General features: G+C 33.7%; 1 protein-coding gene and 4 non-coding genes across 5 annotated transcripts; 3 read left to right on the top strand and 2 right to left on the bottom strand.

Annotated features, from left to right (window-relative positions):
- Positions 1 to 4,162: 4,162 nt before the first annotated feature.
- On the bottom strand, positions 4,163 to 4,234 carry Trnae-cuc (transfer RNA glutamic acid (anticodon CUC)). The gene has a single exon. It is a non-coding gene; the product is annotated as a tRNA-Glu (tRNA).
- A 4,294-nt stretch (positions 4,235 to 8,528) lies between these two features.
- Positions 8,529 to 8,742, top strand: LOC125777984 (small nucleolar RNA U3). Its single transcript, XR_007422464.1, has one exon. It is a non-coding gene; the product is annotated as a small nucleolar RNA U3 (small nucleolar RNA).
- Positions 8,743 to 9,654: 912 nt separating this feature from the next.
- Positions 9,655 to 10,446, bottom strand: LOC105221868 (general odorant-binding protein 56h). Its single transcript, XM_011199002.4, has 2 exons — positions 10,263 to 10,446; positions 9,655 to 10,178 (listed from the first exon to the last, which is right to left on the bottom strand). The coding sequence occupies exons 1-2, from the start codon at positions 10,314 to 10,316 to the stop codon at positions 9,822 to 9,824; spliced, it is 411 nt and encodes a 136-aa protein (XP_011197304.2). The 5' UTR covers positions 10,317 to 10,446; the 3' UTR covers positions 9,655 to 9,821.
- A 1,362-nt stretch (positions 10,447 to 11,808) lies between these two features.
- Positions 11,809 to 11,880, top strand: Trnae-cuc (transfer RNA glutamic acid (anticodon CUC)). The gene has a single exon. It is a non-coding gene; the product is annotated as a tRNA-Glu (tRNA).
- Positions 11,881 to 16,975: 5,095 nt separating this feature from the next.
- Positions 16,976 to 17,047, top strand: Trnae-uuc (transfer RNA glutamic acid (anticodon UUC)). The gene has a single exon. It is a non-coding gene; the product is annotated as a tRNA-Glu (tRNA).
- The last annotated feature ends 10,289 nt before the right edge of the window (positions 17,048 to 27,336 follow it).

Raw genomic sequence — 27,336 nt, 5'->3', positions numbered from 1 at the left:
TGATAAATATGCATATTTTCATTATTACGCCAGAAATACAGTTGTCCACAAAATAATAGGAGTGCCAATCTGAAAAATGTGTTTGGCTGCATAACTTTTTTAAATCACATGTAAATGACACGAAACAATAACGGCACACTTAACGGGATATTAGCATTAGAATACAAAACAAATTTTTATTGTGATGATTGCTGTTCTTCTTCTGCTTTGCTAGTTCTCGGAGACACTTGTTATTGCTTTCCACAAAATAATAGGAGTGTTAGATATTTCATTTTCAAAATAGCCCTTAACATAAAAAATTTTCACAAAATTAGAAAAGTAAATATAGTTCCATAATCTAGCAGCAATTTTAATTAGTTATTATTTTATTTAATCATTGAGATTTTCACCAGTGGGTAGAGAAAATCATTATACAGAGGAAAAGCGGAAAACGATACAAAAAAATTGAGAAAACTAGGAAAAACTTATAAAGAGATTCAAAAAATCGTAAAATGCTCTCCTCAAATGATAGAAAATGCCTTTAATTATAGAAACAAAAATGAAACTCGTAGACAAAAGCGCAAAACATCCACTTCAGACGATCGCAATATAGTACGCTACTGCAAAATTAATCCTTTCGCTTCAGCCAGGAGCATCCATGACGAACTAAATTTGTCAGTTAATACTGAAACTGTTCGTAGGCATTTGGAGCAGAACAAATTATTTGCCAGAAGTCCACGAAAAAGACCCCCATTAAAAAAGAAACACAAGGAAGCCCGCATATAATTTGCAAAAGAGCATGGCTCCTGACCCGCGTCTAAATGGCGAAACATATTGTGGTCAGACGAATCCAAAGTTGAGTTATTTGGTAGTACAGGCTCTAGGAACTTTGTCCGACGTCCCCCTAACTCAGAATATAATCCCCGGTTTACCACAAAAACCGTTATACATAACGATGCCAAATCATGGTACTTGGTCGTTTTTCACATTGTGGTGTTGGTCCAATTCACTTAATTGAAGGCATCATGGACCAAAGGGCATATGTCAAAATATTATATGAGGTAAAGTTAACACATGCCTCATGGAATATGCCATTAATATGGGTATATCAACGGGATAATGACTCTAAACATACTAGCAAGTGCGCAAAAAAATGGTTTAGGGCCAACGGAGTTGAGGTTTTGTGGTGACCTGCTAAGTCTCGTGACCTCAACCGCATTCAAAACCTGTGGAAAGATATCAAGAAGAAAGTAGCAGAAGAGAAACCAATCAATTTGAGAGATTTATGGCAAGTAGTGGAAGAGACTTGTAAAGAAATACCAATAAAGCGTTGCCAGGATCTCATAGACTCCATGCCTCGGAGATTTGATGCTGTGTTAAAAAAAATCGAGGTTATTCAACGGAAAATTAATTATTTTAATATTCTGTGAAACTATTGAAGCATTATAAATTAAAAATATATAACTGTCACGTATTCAATAAAATACTCATATTTTTTTTTGGAACTAGTTTTTTAGTTTACTTGATATAAACTGCGATATAAAATTTTTCTTGTGCTTAATTGAAATAAATGAAATCTGGAAATATTAATAGATATTTAGCAAATTACATTGTGCAAAAATGAAAAAAAAAAAAACATTTTTGTTAATGAAAAATAACAATTCGTTTTTCTCATGTGGCCACTCCTATTTTTTTGTGGACAACTGTATATATAGCAGCCCTCGTTTATTGTTTTTCCTTCACCTCTGAACTTATGAAATGTGATGTTACGTTATTTTGCATTTTCGGTGACGATATGTGAATTCCACTTGGTTCGCATTGTTACAACTTACGTCACACTTTATTATGAAGCTTTATAATTATATTTATAATACTTACGACTACATATATATGTATGTATAAATATATCTCGAGAGTGAATTGCATTTTAGTCTACATTTCACTTCACAACCCACACCAATACTCACACAATTGCAAATTTTAAAACGAAAACTAGCTTTCTGTATAAATAAATCGTAAGTGGCAAGTGCTTAATCGGCATAAAGTTGCCAACACGCACATGCATTAATGCTTATATAGAAATCTACACAAACACATGCATACATATGCGCTTGCATGCGAGCATGAATGACACCGCTGCATTGCGAATGCATTTCGTAATAATAATGAAAACAACATGGAAAAGCACTTGAAATGTAAGTAAATAATAACCATGTACCGTAGTTATAGAATAACGCCACCACACGCCGCCAACGCTGCGGCAAGCGACACACATTTCACATAAGTGCGTGCCAACAAACGAATACCATGTGCATTTACTGCTTGCAACATGCGCGCGGTGTATGTTATGTAAAAACAGAAATATGCAGCAGGAATGCCACAATGCGATAAGCGTCGCCAAAAAGCTGTGTTACCGCGCAAACCCCCCACCAACGCGGCCACAATTCGTTGCAGGAATTAAAAAATTAAACATATAAATAAACTACATTGGTACAGTGTTGCATGCAACATGCTGTTCGCTTGGATAAGCGTATTACATGCGCTGCGGTGCAATAGTCGAGCCAACTCTCACTCGCCCACTAGTGTTGATGTGGCCGATGACTCAACTCAGAGTAAACTGAAAGCCATGCGCGTCACTCATACGCCCCAGTGCCGGAGGAGCTTATAAGCTCACACACATGTAGCACGGCGCATATTTGCCTGCACTTGTATTTATAACACATATTGCAACTGCACGCCATGTTTTTGACTTGCAGGTGACTGCGCTTGAAACCTTAGCAATTACTTCCGCGAAACTTTAGACGCTATCAGTTGTGGTGGCAGTAATTTAAAACTTTGTTGACGTTGTTGAATGTGGCTGTGTGTCCATTTTAAAATGTATTAAATACGAGTTGTTTGAGTAATTTTATGTATTAAAATAAAATTTAAGAAAATAATTTAAACAATTATTACAACAAAACTCAAGGCTACACAAATCTTGTACTGATTTTTCGCAAAGCTTTCGAGATTGATATTTTTTCAAATAAAATAGTTAGGGGTTTCATATAGTCTCAGAAAGATATAAATTTATTTAAGTTAAAAATTGTTTTAAACAAGTACAAAGTGAGTCTCTTAAGTCAATTTTTTGCCAGCAAAACTAAAAATCCAAACACTTCTTTCGTTGTTTTTGAAAAGTATCTACAACGATCTGATAGAGTTTCCCAGCTTCTTGTACAGAAAATATAGGCATCAGCTGACCATAAGTCAGAGATTTAACTCTTTCTATTGACAAATTTTCAAAAATTTTCTCCTCCCTTATGGCTGTTTTGAAATAAGTGCTGCAAAATGACGTCTGTCGGATGGAAGTTGTCAACCTTATGTACAATGACAGCTATCAAATAAGATATGAATATGCCATATGATGACAATTGATAAAATGATGATCGATAATTGAATGTTTTAAACTTAATCAAAGTTAAAAATGTTAGAAAAAAATCGGTGAAAACTTTAACAGTTCGGTTGAATAGAATGGAAAATATTTATTCTTTCTTGTTATGGAGGTGTAGGTCTCCGATATGTATGTCGCTTTCTCTTATCAGCAAAACGTTTGTAACTCCCACCAGTATTGTTTTGCAATTTTTCGTCTTCCGTGCGGCATGCTACAATGAGTGTTCAGCTTGCATTTTCCAAGCGAACACCTTGTCAAAGTCACCGATATATGAAATATGTAGGTATATAATATAATATGATAAATATTATGTTATGAAGTTAGTGCGAGCAACATTTATTGCAATAATTACTTTCAGCGAAATGAATGGTCTAGCAGTTTCAAGTGAGAAATCATTAATCTTTAATATGCGCTCAAAAAGTTTGTAGACTTAAAATGCGTAAATTATATACATATTATTTAATTTCATATTATATACTGTTTTTCAATTGAAAATTAAAATTAATTACTCATTGATTTTTATTTTGTTGCTAATTATTTTAAGCTTCAATTTTTAAATTAAATGCTTCAATTAAATTCGATTAATTTCTTTTCCTTGTTTGGCCGATTTTTACTAAGAAGATATTACATTTATTTTTTATAATTTTTTTTTAATTTTTTTTCTTTTAATTTTTTTAATATGCATAAAAAAATTTTTAAAAATTATTTGCTCAGTTTTATTAGAAAAAATTCCATAAATTAAAACCACAAAAAAATTTCCCATACCGGGAATCGAACCCGGGCCTTCCGGGTGAGAGCCGGATATCCTAACCACTAGACAATATGGGACTTGATTCATTTGTTGACAAATGACTTATTACAGCCAATCGACGATCGATAATTACTGATCATTAGTAGAATTGTTAGAAATATAATAATTTAATTACAAAAATAGAAATAAAAATTATGTTTAACCTTGAACCACGCATGAATAAACATTGATTCATACATACATATGTACATAGTATATGCATATCGTCAACTAAAATACAAAGCAACGTATCATACAAAAAATCGGAAATTAGTTTTTTATTACTCACGATTTACTATATCATATTACATGTATGTAGCATACAATTTTCAACTGTCGCTGTCAGATATAATCAATATACAATATAACCAATATAAAACCATTTTATAACCAAAAGAATAAATTTATTGGAAATTTACTTTTAAAATATAGTGATTACGATTCACTGTCGCTGTAGCTGTCAGATATAACCAATACATAACCAATATATAACCAAAAGACAAAATTTATTCGAAATTGAGTTTTTTATTGCTTATGATTCACTATTTCATATTACTTATGTTTCTGCAGCATGAAATTTTCAACTGCCGCGGTCAGATATAACCAATATACATACGTATATCAGTTTATAACCAAAACTATTTTTTTCAATATAAATGGTTTCTATTATATGGTTTATACGCAATTGTAGTTATTTCTTTGAAAATAATTAGAAAGCAACGATTCATAAATCCTAAAAGTGATGTCTTAAAATATCGCAGAATTTTCATAAGCTTAGCTATTATAATATACATATATGTTCACTCACTTATGTATATAAATACATACTTAAGTGATGAATACAACCGAATTCAATTAGCACTTGCATGGAAAGCATACATTTCAAATTCAATTTGCTGGCAAAAATCAAATAATATATACATTAAATAAAAGTAATTTCTTATCGCCCGACAAGCTGGCAAATTTATGCAGTGTACACAACGCGCTTTTAAGCACACGCATACATGCATAGCGTTAAGTACATAAATGTACTCATAACCATATTTGTCCATCGTTTCCGTCATATGCACCTGATGGTGTGTGTTTGTGTGTGTAGACACAGCGCCTTGAAGCCAACTTGACTTGCGTGCTTAAGCTTTCTTAAGTATCGGCTTCCCAAACGCCACTCACAAGTCACACATGCAGTCAATGCCTTCCACCGCAAATATACACACCTCGTACGTCCCTCCCTTCCTCAACAGGGGCTGCGTGCTGCATTTTGCCCGATTTTTATCACAATTTCCACTTCACGTTCCCACAGTCATTCGTCACTTTATCACGTGTGCTACGTGTTCGGCCACTTTGCCACTTTGACCCATTTTTCTTGGTGGCGGCCAAAAGCTTGTTAACTGTACATATGCATATATGTTTGTGTGTGTGTAGTGCTGAAAAAAACACGAATGGCGAATGTGAGTTCTTTATGGATTTTTGATTAAATTATATTTATGTAAGTGCAATCATATTGTACTAGGAATACAAACCTGTATACATTTTTATAAAACATTACATTGTTATTTTTGATTGGCATACAAACACCCATAAGTAGGTGTGTGTGTGTGTGTGTGTGTGAGGAAATCATAACGTAAATATAATGGAATCGGAATTAGTGGCAAGTGCTGTAATGGCTGCACTTTCTTGGAAAAGTAAAGTCCATTAACAGTTGCAGGAGTGTATACTTAAGTTTTTTATAACACACACACATACATATACAAACAGCAATACTGAGGATGTATGTATGTATGTAAATAAATGCACAGCGAGCAATTGTGCTGTGGAAAATACAATTCATTTTTGAAAAAAAATGTAATTAAATTAAAACTTTAACTAAAATAAAAATTAAAAATATATTTAAAATTAAAATTAGGTTTAAAATATAACAAAAATTTAAATTTAAATTAAAGATTTTAATTTAAAAAAAATTAATTAGAAATAAATTACTGTAAAAATTAAAACTGTAACTAAAATTACAGTCAGAAAAATCATTGAAATCCAAATTAAATTAAAAATTGAAATTAATTGCAAAAAAAAAGAATTAAAGTTTTAATTAAACTGCAGAATTAAGTACTCAAAACCTATGAAAATCAAAATTTTTCTGGAAAAACGTATTGTAAATAACTTAAAAATACTACTACTATTTACATAGCATGCATAAGCATGCACAAGAAAAAGTATCTTACATAAGTGTATACAAAAATTTATCAAAAGTCTACTCTCTAAACTTTACTGGATTACCACCCTGTACATATGTATGTATGTACAAAAATTCGCATTCCAACAATCACGTGACCAATTCATATGATTACATGTGCATTTGGAGCTGACTCGCTAAGGGTGAGCAAACAGCGCTGACTGCTTCAACTCTTTCACAAGTCAGCCAAGGAAAAGCAAACAATAACTAGAGCACTTTCAATAAAAATTATATACTTACAAATATACACTATATATGTACATACATATATGTAGGAATGTGCAGTTATCGACGTTGCATGCACATTTGCCATTAAAGCAAGCCATCGATGACCGCAACCTAATCCGTGCAACCAGCTGGAAATAGAGGTGTGGCAGCTGGCGCTACTATGAGAATATGAGGGGTTGTGAGGATAATTTAATGCTGGTTAAAGTATGTAAAAATTTCAATAAAAAACCTTCAAGATCCGGATTCTACGATGAAACTTAATTTATGAGAAAAAATTCCAAAATAATGTGCTAGTATTCACAGAGCAGTTGTCAAAAGACATAAGCTATTTTTAACATTTTCTCATTAAAATTGCATCTTAGTTGATAATTTTCCTCATGGTGTTCTAAGTAGTTCTATGTGTTCTATGTTTGATACTTTGGCCCGAATTCTCGCCTCCACACCTTGAATTTTTTTGTTTGTAGCAATAAAACTAGTATCGTTCAACCCAAAATCCTAATTTTGACTTCTTTCAGTCGGTCATTTCATCCAGCTGTTAACTGCCTGCGGTCAATGCTTTAACGAGCTAAATGCACGTGCATGAAACAACAAAAAACATTGTTGTGCTGGTTTAACCACTTTTCAAATGCCTTCATTCCTGGAATAAGCGGAGGGTCTACAAATTTTATACATGCTTATGTGTACTTAGAGGTATAGTTGGCATATATACGTATGTACATACATACTTGTTAGTAAAAAATAAACTAGTCCGAAAATAATGTTATAATTCTAACCAAAATCTATTATTATCCAAATTCGAACCACTAACATTTCAGTTTTCATTAATACATACAAAAAAAAGAGTTTTTTCTATGGAAAAAATAATGTTGACTAACTTGTTAGGTTACTAGTTGATTCCAGACCAACCCAATTATAACTTCAGACATTTCGGTTTACATCAAAACATAAAACAAGGGGTTTCTTCAATGGAAAAATATCGTTGACCATCTAGTTAGGCTAGTCGATTCCAATTGTACAGTAGTCAGTAACTAGTTGACTTCAGAGTAGATAATTGCATATGCGGTATATATTTCTATGTGTGGAAAATGATAATTGATTTCATTATCCTCGTTTTTCTAGTTTAGCTTGTAGAATGTATTATTTTCTGCTTTTTTCGTTATTAGCAGCTCCTTCCAACTCTGATATTATTACCAATTTTCCACTTAGCCAACAAACAATGTGAGAATATAAACAGAATATTTGCGGCGAATAAGAAGGGGGAATACGGAAACTGCATGTATGCATGTCATAGAGTATACAACAACAATAAGTTATGGTAGGTATGTAATGATTTGGTGAAAATGGGCATTATGCACGTGATTATAACTATTATATGAAATTTCGAACAAGTGAAGTAACCCTTGAAGAAAACCTAACTCAAAAGCAAAAAAAAACTTTTTATAAATTATCATGTAATAATACAGTAATGCTAATACTATCTGATGTAGAGGCTAAACATATAATAAATCGTCACATACATTTCAAGATATGTATTTCTTGGCCCATATAAATTTATGTATGTATGTAGGTATAAGTCATGTCATAGTAGTTCTCTCGATACAGCATTGTTGTTAATTCTATCTATTATCGCTACCTAATGACTCACTGTACTCTTAGTAGCGCGCTAGTGAGCGTTGAGTATCTCATAGTTACGAGAGCTGTATCTAGCTTCTCTTTACATAGGCAGCTGTTATTTGTTAGTTTCTTTTGTTTGTAAAATGAATACGTACCTCAAAAATAGCTCGATCGTTGCCTCTGTAATTTTTCTTAGCGTTTTACTTCTCAACCACTTTATGTGTATTTTCGTTGAAATACTGCGCATTGATCGTGGTAAAATTAAGACTATACTTCACAGGATCATTTCTGTAGTCAGTCTTCATTTACTTTCTTTGCAAATCGAAAGTATTAGCACCCGCGATGAGGAGGTATATCGTTTTATCTGACAGCGTGAGGTTTATGAACTTCATTTCTAATTCTGTCTTATGACATATTTGAAATGATGTTTCTTCGATGATCGCTCGGTTACAACGGATAAAACGACTTCTGAGTGGTCCGCAAAAAACATTTTAAATTAATAAATTACAATATTAAGGTAGAAACAAATCCATATGCTCAGGGAATAATAGTGTAGTTTGTTTAAGAGTTAGCACTGTTAAGTTGACCGTGTGGAGTCCGTTATAAGTTTGAGATTTGTAAGTACATTGTCCAAAATACCTAATTTTAAGGTGTGGTTAAAAAAACTAGAATAGGATCGGGATTGTTTCTTTTTTTACATCCGGTTGTTGAGGTCCGGCAAGTCATTGTAACAGGGATTTCAGTAAGAGCGCTAAAGATGATTTTTCGATGAAAATCCGGTTCACTTTCAAGTCGTTGCTCAGCCCAATTCACGAACATACGACGATTCTAGTGGTCAAGCGGCTTCAGTTCTTGCGTTACTTTGATCTTGTAAGGATGTGGGCCAAGATTTTTTTCGTAAAATTCGCCAGAACGACGTCACAGTGATGCGCAAAGCTTGGGAATAACGTATAAGAGGCTGGTTTGGGTTGGAAAATGACAAGTCTTACTGAAACAAGCGGGGAAAATATAAGGTGTCGTTTGCTGCCCGCCTATCGTCGTTTTGAAATAACCTTTATTATGAGTATTGCGTGGTTGTCAGAGCAAAGAAGTAAGCAACGCGTTGTAGGTCTTAAAATATCGAATTGTTTCCAATCCAAGTAATAAGTGCATTTAAAGCTTAGTAAGTATCTCACACTTACATAACCCCAAATATTGGGCTTTGTTGTATACTCATCGAAGGACTTACTTGCTTACCCAACGCGGCTAAATACCTCAAAAAGCTGGTAGCTTTCATTAGGCATTTAAACTGTAACTTTTACTGTAAATTTATATAATGTTTCAGTATGATTTATGCATAAATTATGCAGCATACCCACTGTTCGAATATACTCATTTGAAACTTCTTAATTTTATTTACATAATTAAACTTTTTTTAATCCCTTATACCAAATAACCAACACATATCAATGTTAAAAACATCGAAATATATACAAATATTAATACCAAAGTTACTTAAAATTATTGACCAACAATCCAGAGTAGAGAAAATAGACAAAGCACACTACACTTAAACCTTAGAGATTATTCTGTGTCATGAATTCCTTGATACACATGCTAATCTTAAATACTGTATCACATTCATTTGCGCCTTTCTCATTCTTGCAATTATTTATAGCTTTTGTTAGTTCTGCTTCCTTTCCTTTAAATTTTGGATTTTGCACTAATTCCTTAATTTTGGCATCAGCATCAAAGACGCCATCCTTCCATATGCCCTGCTTTTGCATCATACATTTCATTTGACACTTTATATTCTCTGTGGCATCGCTAGCTTTCATGCCGTTTTGAAAGAATTGTCTCATCTGCTCATCCGTGACTTTGGCTTCGTCCATGCAAGCTTTGTGGAATTTCTCTAAATCCGCTGGCAATTGACACTGCCACAAAAAATTTTGATATAGTATGAGCTATTCGACTTATTTTACATCTATCGGTATTTGTTTATTTGTTCTTGAACTTACCACAGCCAGCGTGACTAAAGCCGCAATTATTGTCAAAATGTAGAACTTTTGCATCGTGATCGAAAAAAGGATGCGAGCAGCTTTGTGTTGTTTTAATGAGGTCAGAAATGTTACTGAATTATCTGAATAATGCCGTTAAATTTATACTCGGACAATGAAAATACCTGCCACTTTTTATTTATTATCAAATTCATGGTCTGTTTACCACATTTGTAAACATACATACAAAAGCCCAATTTTTAATTCATCACGAGTAATTTTCGCACTAATTGTGTCATCTGTGCGCTAAAATTATTCAGTTAACTGAAGTTTTTTAATAACATTTTAGAATTGCGGCAGAATTTCACTGAGCAATTGTCCGTAATTTGTCAATTACGAAGGTTTTTGTTTGTCAATTAACTAAACTATAAGCTAATTTAACTGTCAGCTTCTGATTTATGCTTACAGTGAGCTTTTGTTATTAGTTCTAAAATTAATATCGAATAAACGCATAGAGCAAGAATAAAAAGTCATTGCGAAATTCCTAAATATTTTTAGTTGTCGTATCTCATTCGAAGCTTCAATGAAATTTGAATAAATTATTTAAAGTCTTCCAACCATAAAATCTGTATGAAAGCTTGTGGAAATGTGTGACAAAATCATTGACCAATTTGGGTTTTCGGAACTACTTCACTTAGATTATAATGGCTATGTAGCGCCTGTGCACTTGTCCCTCATTGGCAAGACTGCATCTGGGGTTCCCACGGCATGATATATTGAACGATGTGCCGATAGTGGGGCCGTAGAGTCTGTTAAAATTCGCATCAAACGCAGACTACTTCTCTTGAACCTAGGAACTGAACTCCATCTGGTGTCGCAAAGGACCAAAACTGGTCTATGTGTGGCTTATTGACCTACCACTTTATCCTAACCTAAACTACTTATGTAGCGCCGGTCCGTCAGGCAACTTGTTTCATGATATCATATCTTTCAATGACTTCAATATTTCCACTATGCGTTTATTAATGTTATATGTTAGTGTTTCCCTGCAGTATAATTAGAGAATAATAAGTATAATAGAGTATATTTGTTTTACTGATTTCAACCTTTGAAGCGAATATCGATTGATTAGTTACCCATTAGAGCCAACAACATTGAAAAAGCTGTTTTACTCTTCTCTATAAGCTATTTATATACAATTAAACTTAATTATTATAATATTTTATGATTCTAAAAAACACAACTTAATTTACTAAAAATATATAAATTTCTTTGTCTGTAAAAATTATGATAAAATTATTATTTTCATTCGTGGAAACATCCTTCATTGTTCATCAAATTTTAGTATGAATCATCATAATTATTGGCAAATTTTATTTTTTCACTCATCTACAGTGGAAGCCTCTTGTTTTGTATGTACACATACCGTCGACAATATATGTATGTATTCTATTTGTGCTTGAACATTCACCATAAAACTGCTTAAAATGGTGTATAAAAATAGCAGTGGTGAGTAAATGTATTAGCTACAATACAAGTGTTGCATATGTGATTGACTGTGTAACAGTCCCATATTGTCTAGTGGTTAGGATATCCGGCTCTCACCCGGAAGGCCCGGGTTCGATTCCCGGTATGGGAAAAGCTTTTTTTTATTTTTAAATTTTATTTGTTTTTAATTAACAATTCACAAAAAATATAATAATAATTTTGCATCTAGTCAATTTAGTAGTTAGTCTATTTAAGCCTGTGAGCTGCGCTTTGAACTTAGGGCCGTTTTCTCAATGTCTAATTAGCAATCATCGTGAGTTAAGTACTGGTTAATTTAACCAAGACTCCTTCTTCCAATAAGGTTAACCAGAACTTAGATGGCAGAAGGTTTCTAAGCAGACATTGAGAAAACGGCACTGAATAATTGTATAACATATTTGTGACCTCAGGTTTGTATTATTAAAAATGTAGTAAGAGCTTTTCATTATTCATTTACTCTTAAGTGAAATTTCGGGATCCATATTTGGTTCGAGGTTAAATCTTTTAAATCGGTTATGAACCCAAATTCAATTTGAGAAATGATAATAAATTTATAGAATTTGAAGAAATGAGATTTGTAATAAGATCTATGAACTATAAAAAGAAACTTGAATTAGTTTTCATACAACGTAGGTTCAAAGAAATCAGAATACGTGGGCATAACCGCGTATACGTGGCTTACTCACACTCCTTGTGCCGTCGGGGATTTGAATAGGTAATTTAATTCAATTTTCGCGCACGAAAAAAGTTTTTAGTGCTCTTTTTATTGCTCTTTTACGCGTTTCCCGCTTAAGCTAACATAATAACAAAATATCCGGCACAATGCCGAAAAATTGGTTAACAACAATAGAATAAATAATTCAAGTTAATAATATTTTTCAGTTTGTCGCCCCGAATGAATTAAATTAAAAGAAAATACGAACAGTACCACGGGGCAATAACTCTCTAAACAAGAAGAGGCCACAAATGCAACGATAAGACAATTAAAGAGCACCAAAAGCAAACACCGAGCAATAAGGAAGCGTGTGCTGGGCAAAGTGGCTTTGAACTTTCGACTGAAAGGCAGTGGAGTTTGTGTAGCTCCAAAACCCCACCAATAGAATATGCACCCCATCTGTATATGCCCGAAATGCGTAATTGCATTCACTTGTTTGTTGGACGCCTTTTTGCCGTCGGCTGCTCGCTCCTCAGGGACACATTCAAACCAAAATGAAGTTGTAAGTAGACAGACCCCATCCAGACAGGCTCATATCGCCAGAAGGTAGGGGGGCAAATGTTTCTTTCTCATTGTGAACCCAGAAAAGGTCAGATATATACTGAGGTAAACCGCAAGCGGTAGCAGTTTTACTGTAAAAGTGAAATAAGAAATGAGAAAGTAGCTACAAATTGCCTGCAAGAAAACAGAATGTGTCTTATGTGCACCAAAGAAAGACGCAAAAATAATGAAAATGAGAGGAAAAAGTATACAGGGCAATGAATATGCAGGTGAGTGCTCTACAGGTTGTTGTATACAGAAAGGCTCAGTAGCACCAAATCCCAAAGGTGTGCGTCGCCTGTGCAGTTGTGGGGTGTACCTATCTACTCTCTTGATATGGGGTTGCTGGCCGTTTAATCTCAAAGTATCGTCTGTTATCTTATATGCTCACCCAATTTTTCGCTGCGTGTATCTACTGAGTTTCCAAAAGTTCCGAGGCATGTTGTTTTCTTTTCTAAGTCTACTAACAACAAGTCATCTTACTTGTACTTTTCAGCTTCAATGGTCTCTCATGCGTTTGTAAGTTATTTAGCCTGGAGTGAGCTTTGTTTACTTCCTTGTTTGAGTTTATGTTTTTCATGTGTGTTGTTGGTCCAAATTATGTTTTTGCCATCATAGAGGAAAGCCACATTTTTCTACACGTTTTTATTTTCTCAACTGTTTGCCGTTAGCCTAGAGGCGTCATGCAGTGCATGGGTATGGGTACCGTGTAATTGTCAGCAAACTTTAAAACTATTTCTGCTCTCCATATTTACAAGTAGTTGTTTATATTTTACATGAACCTTTACTAAGCCTTTGGCTAAATAAGAAGGGGCACAATGATCTAAAAACTATCGTAATTGAACTTTACGGTTTTCAGAGGTGAATTCTGGAGTAAAAAAAAAACGAATAATCGCAATTCGTAATGAAACCACAAAACACCCACTTTTATCAAGTAACATCGTTGCCGTTCAACTGTCTAGCTATCGTTGAGCCTTTCGCATTAATTTATATTATCTCTTCCATTTTGACACTGTATCTTCCATTTGCTAGGCCTTACCTGCCTTACACTTCCGGCAATTTTCTCCCTTTCTTGAAAGTTAAGTAGTAAATACACTTTTCATGTTCTTGCGCCGTTACAAGCCAAACACCTCACTCCTGAAGTTCAAGATAATAGGTAAACGCAATTTCCTCCTTACTGCTCCTTACATTAGTGTCACTGTTTAGCAGACGATCCCGTATTTGGGTATATTCCCAGATGATTTAACGTTGTCTGGGCAGACTAAACATGACTGTTGGGTTGGCCTCCAAAATTTTCCATTTAGTTTAAAGCTCATAAGAACTGCTAAAGAAGAAAACGAAGAATTTAATTACGTTGAAAAAAATATTTTATTAGGCGTAAATACAAATATAAAATGTATAGTAAATGTATACCCTGTCTCTGTGAGACTCTACACTCGGACGACCCTATTAAATTGGATACCTGGATCGGCTTAGAATACTTTAAAGACTCTTTATGGCAATAAACGAAGTATCCCAGCTTGATAAAAAACAGATAATGCCACAATAATCGTACTTTTATAAAGCATTCTATGATCCATATAAACTTAAGCGATGTGATAAAACATATTGTATATTGTAAGCCGAACCAGATGCTAAGTTTCCAGTTTTATATTAGACAATTTAAATGAAATAGGATGTGATATACAATAAACAGACACTTTGAGTCCAACGTTTCGTATGTAAAAGGCACAGGAACTTTAGCACAGTGACGCCTACAGCAACTACTAGCTACAGGGTAGGCCATTTAAAGTTGACCCATTTGTTTCTAAAAAAAAAAGAACAAAAGAAAACAATGTTTTTTGTTCATTTCAAAAATAATTTATTTTGGTCCAAGGGGATTTGTTTCAGCTAATATTTAAAAATTAGATCGCGTAAATGGGCACCTTTAGCTTTGACAGCTAAATGCACTCTTTTTTCGACATTTTCCATGACTTTGGCCAATGTTTCGGATGATATGGCGGCTGTTTCACGTCGAATGTTGGCTTTCAGTTGAGCTAAGGTCTTTGGCTTATTAGCGTATACCTTGGATTTCAAATAACCCCACAAATAAAAGTCTGGTGGCGTCAAATCTGGTGATCTCGGTGGCCAGTCAACATCACCATTTTTCGATATCAATCGCCCGGGGAAAAATGGTCGCAATAAATTGATTGTTGGTCGAGCTGTATGGCATGTAGCCCCGTCCTGTTGAAACCAGAAGTTATCCATGTCATTTTCGCGAATAATGGGTATCACAAAATCCGTTATCATGGCTCGATAACGCTCACCATTGACTGTTGTCGTGGCTCCATCATCGTCTTCGAAAAAATACGGTCCGATGATCATATTCGCGCAAACACCGCACCAAACTGTTACTTTTTGGTCGTAAAGAGGCTGTTCTTCAATCAATTGAGGATTTTCGGTGGCATAAAATCGGCAATTTTGCTTGTTTGTGTTCTTAACTGGAGCACTTTTCACTTTTATTTTTTTGCGAAACGCACGTTGAGTTAACACAATTGAAAAAGTTTTTTGAATATAAAGCTGAACAATTTCAGCGCGTTCTTTTGGAGTGTACTGTTCCATGGTATAAATTGTCTTCGAATGACGCTTCTAACACGGTATGATATTAGCCGATTTGTCAGCGCTGTTAAAAGTTACAGCGTTGCCAGATGGGTCAACTTTAAATGGCCTACCCTGTATATGCGTACTTTACGGATAAATGGGTAAGTTGCATACAAACCCATAAAAACCCTCTAAACAAGTTAAAAAATCTCAAAGCAATCGTTGAACAACTAAAGGAGCTCTGCCTACATACTACAAACAATCCTTTGCTTCATATCCTGGCAAATAAAACAATAAACCATACAAATGTTCATACATTTTTAATATCTCAAACTTCCTTTGCTTGTCGTCCATCAACAACAGCAGTTGTAGCTTCAACTTTTGCAGCACTGGCCAATGATGCCCCTTGGCTGCTGGTCCAGTGGCGCCATACGACACAATACTTCAACACAAGCGCCCTGTTTCACCTCGACTTCACTAACCCCATTGCATTGATTGCCATCTCAAATTGTCAGCATAGCATCAATGACCTCTTTTGTATGCTTGTCATGTCACTCTATGTACAAGCTCGTTTGGTGCTCGCTTGCTTAGTAGTTGTGCTTTTTGTTAGTAAAGCACTGAATCTCACTCACTCCAGATTGGGACTAGTGGGCGATTAAGGCTGCATTTAAAGGATAAATATAATATTTTATATAAATATATAACACAAACTTATACATACATACATATATGGGTTAACAGTTGTTAGCCGTATATGCACTTTGGTACTTTCCTGGATTATAAGGATATGTAAACAACATATGGACTCGGTCAGCCAGTCGAGTGTTGACACTTGTTTTAGTTCACAAGAAAGTTTGTACTCCTAAGCCAGATGATGGCCTGGAATTTTAAATAGTTTCTGGTACAATATTAGAATCAGACAGACAGTTGCCCTGCATTGGCTTGCATACTTTGATAGGTACTTAAGCACTTATTTGTTATAAAGATCTTTAATAAGCAATGTTGTTTATTACTCACGCACATGTCTTTTGCATAAGTTTTATATTAGTTCTGCACACTCAGTGTTGAGAGCACTGACACTAATTTATGATTAATGGACATTAGAAACTTTATAACTCCAAACCTCATCTTAAATCCTAAAATTTAAAGCTAAATGTAATTTAATAATTAGATATTATTTAGGAAAGTTAGTGAAATGTAAAATTAATATACTTGACTTTGAAAATAAGCTTAAGAATTATGTATATGTAAAAACTACTTATTTTCTAATTTGTTATATATGTATGTATGTATTTCTATAGTGTACTGTCTGCAGCAGCATTTAGTTTATATACTGTATTTGAATATGTGTTTTACCTCAAATTTCAATATATCCCATATGGTCTAGTGGCTAGGATATCTGGCTTTCACCCAGAAGGCCCGGGTTCGATTCCCGGTATGGGAAATATTTTTTTTATAAATATTCATATCTCACATTATCAGTTTTAAAATTTTCAATGCTGAGTATGCTAAGAATTATAAAATTATTCAAGCTGTAACAACAAAAAGTTCAAGCACGCAAACAAATTTGAAACATACACAATATAGCAACAAAAACCACATGTTGAATTGAATAGTTTGTAGACGAAATATGTATGTGAATCAAACAGCAGTTGCCATGCGCGCAAACTAACGCTAATGCTAAGCATTACTAACAAAGAATACTTAAATCTTTACTAGCTAGCTAGCTACCTGAGCTTGGGTAGCGTTGTAAGGCAAGTCGTCTTATCTACTGGTTCTTAAATTGTTTGTTGTGTTGTTGTACATATTTTCGTTTTCATTTAATCACATATTTTTTTCGTTATCGCTTACTCACTTAAATTCTCATACAGTTTATTCGAGTGCTAGTATATATATCTGAGGTATTGGTGTTAAAAATTTGTCATTTAGTAGAGGTGAACTGACGTTCTACCCTATTAAAAGGTCATGTGATGTTTCAGGATGATGATTCAATCGTGATTAGAATCACTCCCACGGTTCCGACGGGGTTGCTCCTGCCTGGGACTAGTGGCTGAACTGATGGCCTCAAATGACCAAAAAACCACTTAAATAAATAAATTCAAAAATATTATCTGTGTTGAAAAGTATCTCAGTGTGTGTGTTCGTACTGATATCGTTGCTAAGTTAGGAAGTGCATAGAACGATTGAAAAATGTTTCAAAGCATTTTGTTCAGTTATCAGGAAATTAGTTTTAGAATAAGGTCGCTTTTAGATTTGATAGAAATGGTAATGTCGCCTAAAGTACTGAGGTAATGATTTGAAGAAATTCTGTAATTTTAGGTATACTGACATTTTAGGGCGTAAAATCATGAATAATCTTAGGTTGCTGATCCAGAATGAAATTTTATACATAGTTTTGGCTTATTTTGGGTTTAGGTAGCAGAGGGGAAGAATTATAAGAGGCGTAGTCACTAATTTTAAATCTAGATTAACAAAATATTGCAAATAATTATGGTTCCTAGATGATAATATTGGTTTCAACTACTTTAATATTTTCGTAGTGGATTTCTCCAATATTGACAGGTTAGGTCAGAGACTATAGAATACTTTTAAACCCGTATAAATTTCGTGAGAATACCAAATTCTCATACATAGCTCTACTCAGTTAAATCTATTCTCCTTCTCTCCTCAACCTCAAAATTCCACCATGGAAACCACATGTATTATTAGTCCTATTACGAAGAATGAAAGTTTTATGAAAACTAACTATTTGTAGTTAAAAAAAATGTCTGAATTAAATAAGCACACGAATATACACAAAGTGCTCGCGTCGAGCTAAACTTGACAACACATTTGGCATTCAAAGGATTAAAACGAGGATATGAGTACAAATGTCCGCAAGCGTTTTCATTATCACGTTAGCACAAGCGCGCGGATAGAGCAAAAGCCAAAAAACTGCGACAACAAGGAATTACAAAAAACAACCCACAAAAACTATGCGGATATGCAAAAACGTGCGGCAGCGTAGAAGCTGCAAGTTCTGAGCCAGCCATGGTCAACAACACCAGGATATGCTATAAGCACGAGCATATTTTTCGGAGCATGTGGGAAATTTAAATGCAAACAATGATTTCTGCATATGTGTGAGTTTCAGTATCCTGCAAAGCTATTAAAAAACAGAGCGAAATATGTGAATCTGGTGTGTGTGTGAGTTTGTCGTGTCCGGTAAATGAGCTTTACGTGAAAGTTAGCTAACTGGCTTTGTTTAGCATTTTGGAATTTTGCTGGTATGTGTTTTTACCATTGCCATTTCTATTTTTGTGTAGAAAAAAAACGTCGCGTTTACACAAATTGTCTAATCCTTGCAAAACGGTACAGTGCGCGTTAATCCAAAACTACAAATACGCGTATTGTGATATGAATGCGCTTTCCTTTATGTATTGGAGACTTTTTCAATTAAAATTACATTAAAAATGTAAGAGAATGAATGAAAACTGTGAAATAGCTTAGAAATTAGTTTAAAACAATTAATTGAAGGGGATATTTCGCCTTCTCATTTTAGCTCGCCTTCAAACGGATGTTCTTTGGTCACCCAGAGGATACTTGGTCTAGGCCCGGAAGTCGTGAACTGCTTGAGCCATATGTAAAATAATCGTTTCTGACCACTCCCAAGTAAATGGCGCGCGGAGAACTTTCTTCACGTGCGTGAACTTCTAGACATGACCAACCAACTGACGTTGAGCAATCTACTGCTGGAGAAAATAATTCGAACTGCAAAACTTAATCGAGCATATACAATCTTCTATAAGAGTGTACAGCTTCTGGCGTATGCCGATAAAGTTGATATCATGTCACTCATTTTTTAGATATCGATCAAAAATTTTTTCACACATTCTTCTATCTCAAGGAGGTTGCTCATTTGTCGGAAAAGAAGATATCGAGTCGCTATATCATGTAGCTGCCATTCAAATTGAACTATCAAAATTAAGCTCCTGTGTGGAAACTGTGTGAAGGTGATTTGGTGCAATCGAGGCTTACGATTTTTCTAGTTACACAGCTTAAATTCCAGAGAGAAAGGACGCAAACCAAGTGGATATGAAAAAGAGTTAGACTACTTATTTAGATTTTTTGTTAAGCATATACTTACATACATATGTAAATATACATTTATTTTACAAATGTGTTGTTGCTTTCGTGACGCTTGTCCGAAAAGTTGGCCATTATAAATGACCTAGGCGTGTCTCGTTACTCACACTTACGCAAAGCGCCGCTGTAAATGTGTTTACAACTGTGAGTACAACATGTGCAACAAAAAGATGCAACAACACATACACACTCATTTAAAAAAGAAAATGCGGAAGCACGTAAAAATGTCCACACACTAGCCTTAGTGCGACTTTAAAGCCACACACTACCATGTGTATGCGTGTACGTATATATATAAATTGCATTTGTATGCAAGTCTGTGTATGTACATATGTGCGCACTTATTTATTGTATATGCATGCATGCACATTTTTATTTAAAATACACTGCAGTCGAATTAAATTTTGTGTATCGCAGTGGCTGCAAGTCACTACATACATATATACATATGTATCTATACAAGAGCGGAAAAGGATGAGTGGCAAATCAAAGTGGAAGACTTTTAAAAAATGCTACATGGCTTTGCAGTGTTCCAGCTGTTATGCTTGCATACATACACACGAATCTATTTGTAAACATGCTTTTATGTTTGTATGTATGTTTATGTGTACATGTCTACTTGCATTTTACTTTGCATATGTGTTTGTACGTTTGCTTGTGACCAGTTAGTTTGGTGTTGAAGTTGCAAGTGTTGTGCAGTATTTTGACTAGCTTTCTGGCTGACTGCCTGGAATGAAAATGTCACCAACAGACAATTTAATTAAAATTTCTACGCTAAAGGTTTTTGTTGTTCTTCCGCTCTTGATTTTTTCTTTGGTAAGACTTTAGCTGTAGTTCAGGGTGCATGTGTGCGTGAAGTATGGAGTAGCTTTCTAGTGAAAGTAGCCTTTTTAATTTAAAATTGTGAAAGAGGTGTAATTAGTGTTTGGATAATTTAGAAAATGTTTTTGAAAATCACAATTATTATATTTTTTTAAATTTTTGTTTATTGATTATGGGTTTTTGTTGATTATTACTTTTATAACGTTGGCCATATATAAAGATTATCGTGTTTACTGTCAATGTTCAATAAAAATAAATAATAAATTTTTTGAAAATGTTATTTTTTGATAATATTATTATATCAAGTTTTGAAATTTTTTTAAATACGATTTTAAATAATTAAATTTTTTCATTTACATATCGTCACTTAAAATACAAAATAACGTAACATCCCTTTTCTTAAAATTACTGGCGAAAGAAACGCCATAAAATAGAAGCCACTTATATAGAAACAATTTTTGGTTTTGGTTATAAAATGGTTATATATTGGTTATAAAATAGTTATATATTGGTTATATATTGATTATATCTGAGACGGGGAGTCTGAAATTTTACGATGTTATATATAAAAGGATGTAGTTTGAATCGTAAGCAAAACAGACTCATTTTCGATTTTTTCGATGATATGCTGTTTTGCCTTTGAGACGATGACATGTATTTTTATTGAATTTTATAAGCTTTATTTTAAATTTTAGTTTGTAAGTATTTTAAAAGCTATTTCAAAATTTGATTGAGCATATTTGTATATTAGAGTGAGTCGAATTTTTCTTTCTATAAAATGGCGTATGCGAAAAATGTTCTAGGAATCAGTCTGAAAAACTTCGTCGTTTCGAGCAAGCAATTTTCAAGGCGAGCTTAAAAAATCCGAATAATCGATGGTATAGTAGGTAATATAGATAGCATTTTATATATGTAGTATAGTTTCATTCGGATATTTAAAAAACTGACGAAGAAATGTTTATAATCCATAGAAAACTTCGTCTTAAAAATCGCTGGGTCAAAACCGGTTTTTGACCCATATCCTCTTACAAAAAGTTGTTTCAAGTGATCTATTGCACATTTCTCGCATCCACGATTTTTCCGTTATTTGGTTCTCTGTAAATCGACCCGCTTTAATGTATGGTATGTGTATATACATACATAACCTTTCTACTCCTTCTGAAGGTCAGACCATTAACCACTGCACCACATGTGCAAGCATTTTATTTTTGTTTTCAGTGGGCAATGTTAGACATGTTGACCATGACACTCGCCAAAAATCATAAAAGTAGTAAAATATATACAAAAACAAAAAAATGTTGAAAAAATAATACAAAAACAAAAAATTTTTGAAAAAAATAATACAAAAAAACAAAACTTTGTGAAAAATGGCCTGAAAAAAATATTTATTTATAAAAAAAACTGTTATTTATGATAAATGAGCGAAAAACATTTGTACTGTCTGTCGCCAGCCAGTTAGCATAGGCTGCTGCATTGTTTTGACAGCCCAGCCCAGGTTTAAATGTCGCAAAAAAGTTAAACAATGTTGGAGAAAACAAAATAAAATGAAATGGATATAAAATAAAATGAAATGAAATAAAATAAAATAAAATGAAATAAAAATAAGAAGAAATAAAATATGCAGTAAATGTCGGTTCTTGTGCGCTCGTCTACAACAGCAAAGCACAGACACACTTTAAGCATATACTACGTATATATGGTAAATATGCATTTGTAAATTGCTTATATAACGCTACGTTTCGAAGTATGTGAGCGAAAAGTTGCTGCAACTGCAACGACTGAGATTTTCATACATTTACATGTATTCCCCAAGTTAACTCGTCAAAATATTTAATGATGTGGCTTTAACAGTCTGTACATACCAATAGATATGTGAACTCTTATTAAGATCCATGCTGTAACATAAGTAAATTTTATCAGCATGCATGCATAAAAGTCTGTGTAAACATAAGCTTTATGTATAAACAGTGCTTCAATTAAAAAGTTTAAGTTTAATTTATTTAGAAATACAAGTATGCATCATATTATATATGTATAGATGATATGTAGGTGTATGTGTGCATTAGAGCGAGTCGATTTACAGGAAGACAGAAAAAATTAAAAAAAAACATTCTACGGATTACTCAAAATAACCTCGCCTTTGTTTAAAACCCGTTTCGAACCAGCGATTTTCAAGGCGAAGATTTTAAGAGAAAATAAAACTTTTTTGTCAGTTTCAGAGATAACCGAAAGAAAATTAATACGTAATGCTTGGAGGCATTTTATAGCATTACTTTGACTTTAGATATGTATTCCTCAGAATTGAACACTCTACAAAAGTGCACATTGCGACAAAGTCGTAACTTACAGCGGTAAGGTAGTATGAGCCTCTAAACCTGATTTTTCTGATGAAATTCGCGTTTTTTTGTGTTTGTCTCGTAAATTACAAGAGCTAAAAAAAAATTTTAAATGAAAAATTTTTAGAAAATTTTATTTGCACATCGATATTATATTCATCATTTGGCGGAATCGGCCAGATCGGACAACTATATCACATATCTTCCGCACAACGATTTTAAGATTATTTAAACTTTGTCTTAAAACTCCCCATCTGAAACTGGTTTTAGACCCATACTCATTACGCAAAGATGTTTAGAATGATCCGTAAAACATTTCCCGCATTTAATAGAAAAAATATCGACCCGCTCTAGTACGTATAGCTGCCTATATAATGTAATGTATCACGACTGCTTTCCTCTCCACTTTACATCGACATCTTGACAAGTGCATTTATTTAAATTTCTAATTAAAATAATTATTTATTAATTGTTGTTGTAACACTAACAATGAGTGTATATGCATTTAATTTAATTAATATAAATGTGTCTGCGGTTTAGAAGCACGATAAATGTATTCTATGTGTACTACATGTGATATACTTATGCTTACTTATGCTTAGGTAAACCAACAAGTACTCGTATGTTTATATGGTATATGTGAGTACATATATACTTGTCTGTTACTATATATGGTACATAAATGTATATGGTAAGGTAGCTACATTTGTAATTTAATCAAAAAATTACTACTAACCGCGCAGTAATTTGTAATTCGTGCTGATAAAATATAAAATTTATTTGTTGACTACTTGATTTATGAGTAATAAATGACTTGTGATGGTGGTAAAAAGTAAAAAAATATTAAAAAGTACTAGAAGAACCTTCAATTCGGCTGGACCTTAACAAAAATACACAACAAAATTGCATTTTTTATAACATAAAGGGTATAAAAAGGTCTTTAACTTGATTTTAATCGATCAGTTTGTATGGCAGCTATATGTTAAAGTGGTCCGATCTAAACAATTTTTTGAAAAATTGTGGCGTTACTTCAGAAAATACCCCATACAAAGTTTTGTGAAGATTTCTCGCCAAATATAAAAGTTTTCCATAGAAGCACTTGATTCCGATCGTGCAGTTTGTATGGCAGCTATATGCTATAGTGATCCAATCTGAACAATTTCTTCAGAGATTGCGTTATTGTTTTAGGTAATATTTCATTCCAAATTTCGTGAAGATATCTTCACAAAAGAAAAAGTTTTCCATACAAGCATTTGATTTCGATAGTTATTTTTATATGGCAGCTATATTACATAATAATCCGATGTGAGCAATTTTTTCGGAGATGAAAAAATGAAAATGAAAAAGTTTCTCACTTGATTCGTAAGCCAATATTATGAACCGATATCTTGAACGAAGGAAGAGGGGTGTCCTAAGTATAATTTTGGGACTGCTAATATCAGTTAATTTGCTTAATGTTTTTATAATTAACGAAGAGCCCATGAGGTATCATTAGACTCTTTACCAATTATTTTCCTTAGATCTACAACCATCGAAATGCTCCGATTTTATACCCACCTGGAATATTATTAATTTCCAGAATAAGTTCGAATACTTTTGGGAGTTTTACAAAGATTTGGAAGTGTATGCAGTAGCAAAAGTTGCCGAAGATCACGACTAAAAAGCTGCGCCGTTTGCTGTCATTACAAAGTTACACCGCTTAATCGAGCCGAGGTACCTGGTCTTCAGATCTTGGATAGATTAAATCCTTCGTATACATTTTTGGTAAGCTTCATCTTCTTAACATCGCCAATATTTTCACAAAAGCTTCAATATCCGAAGTTGCAGACACCAACCTGCAGCTTATAATCTGTGTACAAAGTTGCTTAAGTGGTGTTGGTGTCTGTGGATTTCAGTAAAAATATTTGCCATAGTAATAAACTGGCGATATAAGTTTCAGAATGCAAAAATTGCAAAATCTCCAGTATTTCAAGCGCCGGAAAAGAAACGAAAAATAAATAAAATGCCAAATCTGGCAAATTCATTCAACTGAAATAATTGGCAAAGAGATAAGCGGTGAGTGCAATGAGTGCGCTTCATTGACGGAAGCAGCAGCAACGATACGGCGATGGCTGCGACGGCGTGCGGCAAGCGACGCACAAACAATGTGTTCACAATGAAATGCCCAAAAAGGGCCAATTCACTCAAATGCAGGCAAAGGCAGACAGACAAACAAAGTCACACACACACACACACACACAAACATGCACACACTCAAAGTGAACAGACAAAGCCGCGCTCAGGAAACGCTTTAGCTGGCAGGCAAATTATGTGGACGGACAGACAGACAGAAGGCTATGTAGGCACACAGGCGCAACGCGCACAGGCAACCCAGACAATCGAGCACAAATGGGCAAAGATTCGGACGCAATGGAGCAGTCGGCAGCAATTTTCATTGCCAACTGAGAGCCAGCCACCAAATGAATGAGTGAAAGAAAGAAAAGAATGAACCAAAGAAACAAACAAATAATGCGCCACAAAAGTGTTTGCAACCAAATGTTGCTGCAGTCAAAAATCGCTGCAAATAAAAAGGCCGCTGGCAAACAAGTTGGGAAAATGAATTGTCCGTATGTATTGTGATAAAAGCAAAACACCAAAATGCGACGAATTAAGCAAAAACTTTCATGCCGAATTGAAGCTGTGGAATAAATTGATTGGGTGTCGTTTTCCGGCATTTATGCAACGCTTCTTCTTTTTTTGTCGGGTGCAAATACTAGGGAATTCAGCGGAGTTTTGGGCAGTGGCTTGCTGCGGTTGTAGCCATAAAGAGTGGTCTCAGCTGACCAAGTCTGTTGTTGCACAACCGATATTTGGTTTGGATCACATGGAAAGAGTGTTTAGGCCAATTTGCGTAGATAGCTTGTATGTATGCAGCCACATTTGTAAAAAAGAGTTCAATAGACTTTGAGGTGCTGACTGAAAATAATTGTCGAGACTCAAAGCATTGAATGAACACTAAATTTGTTTTGTGTAGACGCAGTGGTGTTCGAATGCGGTGTTGCTTGGTTGGAAAACAATTTAATTTTTGTTGAGAATGCTGAATTTCAATTTGTCTACTTTTATTTTCATAGCAAATTATATAAATTTCACAGCCTTTAAAAATCTATTGTTTGGGTAAAATATCCTAAAATTATATTCTTTAGTTTATTAAAGTATCAACAATGGTCCTTTCGTGCAATTTTCCTTCTAACGAGAAAATATTTTCATAAATTGTGTTGTGACAACTTCGTTATAGTTTTCAGCCTTGCTTTATTCGTTTCGATGATATCGGTGCCCGAAAATGTAGGCAACGTTTTTTAACTTAATTTTCAAACACAATATTGAAGTTGAAAATTTTATAAATTATTAGTTAAATTAGTATAATATTAGAATACCGTAATATTTTTGCATAAGACACACCTTTTTGTAATATTTTTTTTGTAATTTTTATAGTTCAAATTTCTGATTTCGTAAACTAAATATTTTGAAATATATTCAATAAATCAAAGGTAATAAAAAAAGTAAATAAAACTTAGCCAAAAATTACTTAAATTGGATCTCTATTTTTTGATCATAAAAATTCATACCAATGCGCCAAAATGTAGGGAATATATATCTATTAGTGTCATAAATATATACCATAAGAATTAGCTAGCTGATCTATTTGTGCTTAATTTCATTGATCTTGCTTTTATGAATCCAAAATTAGGCTACATTTTAATTATAAATCGCAAAAGTTGTTCAACATATATTTTTAAAAGCATAACTTAAGGCTGATGGAGCAAAATATTAGCTAGATGATCTATTTGTATTTAATTTCATCGATCTTGCTTATATTAGCCTAAAAGTATAGTACATTTTAATTATAACAAACAAAAGTTGCTAAATATATATTTTTCAAAGCATATCTTCAGGCTGCCAATAAAAAATATTATGCCTGTGAACTACTAAAATGCCGTACTTTGTCTTTTATCGAAATTATTATGTAATTTTGTCCACAATTTTAATGAATTCCTCACTTTGGTAAAATATGCATTATTATTTTTAATCGTATCAATGATTTACTACCAAATATGTGTTTTCGCACTTTATTGTCACATTAAAACATAATTAAATTGCATGAACTTACATAACATGACGTGCGCGCTTTATTGCCGCCTTAACTGTGTGCTTTCATATTTCCCTACAAATCGCTTAACTCCTCGTTAAAATGTCCGTTTATGGTCAGCTTTTACAGTTGCAGTTGAAATGAAAGAAAAGCAACGTGTTGGCATAACTTAATGTTCAACAAAATGAGCGCAACTGTAAGCTTTAATGTTTGTATAAAATATATTAAACTTTTTACCACTACATTTTGATATAAGTTTATGCCAATTTAAGTGTGCAACTATAGTAGTGGTTATAAAACTAAATATATTCATGCATAAAACTC

This window comes from Bactrocera dorsalis, chromosome 3 (genome assembly GCF_023373825.1).
Source record: "Bactrocera dorsalis isolate Fly_Bdor chromosome 3, ASM2337382v1, whole genome shotgun sequence".
Taxonomy (NCBI): domain Eukaryota; kingdom Metazoa; phylum Arthropoda; class Insecta; order Diptera; family Tephritidae; genus Bactrocera; species Bactrocera dorsalis.
Note: the sequence above shows the minus strand (reverse complement) of the source record. Positions and strands in the feature narration are given on the sequence as shown.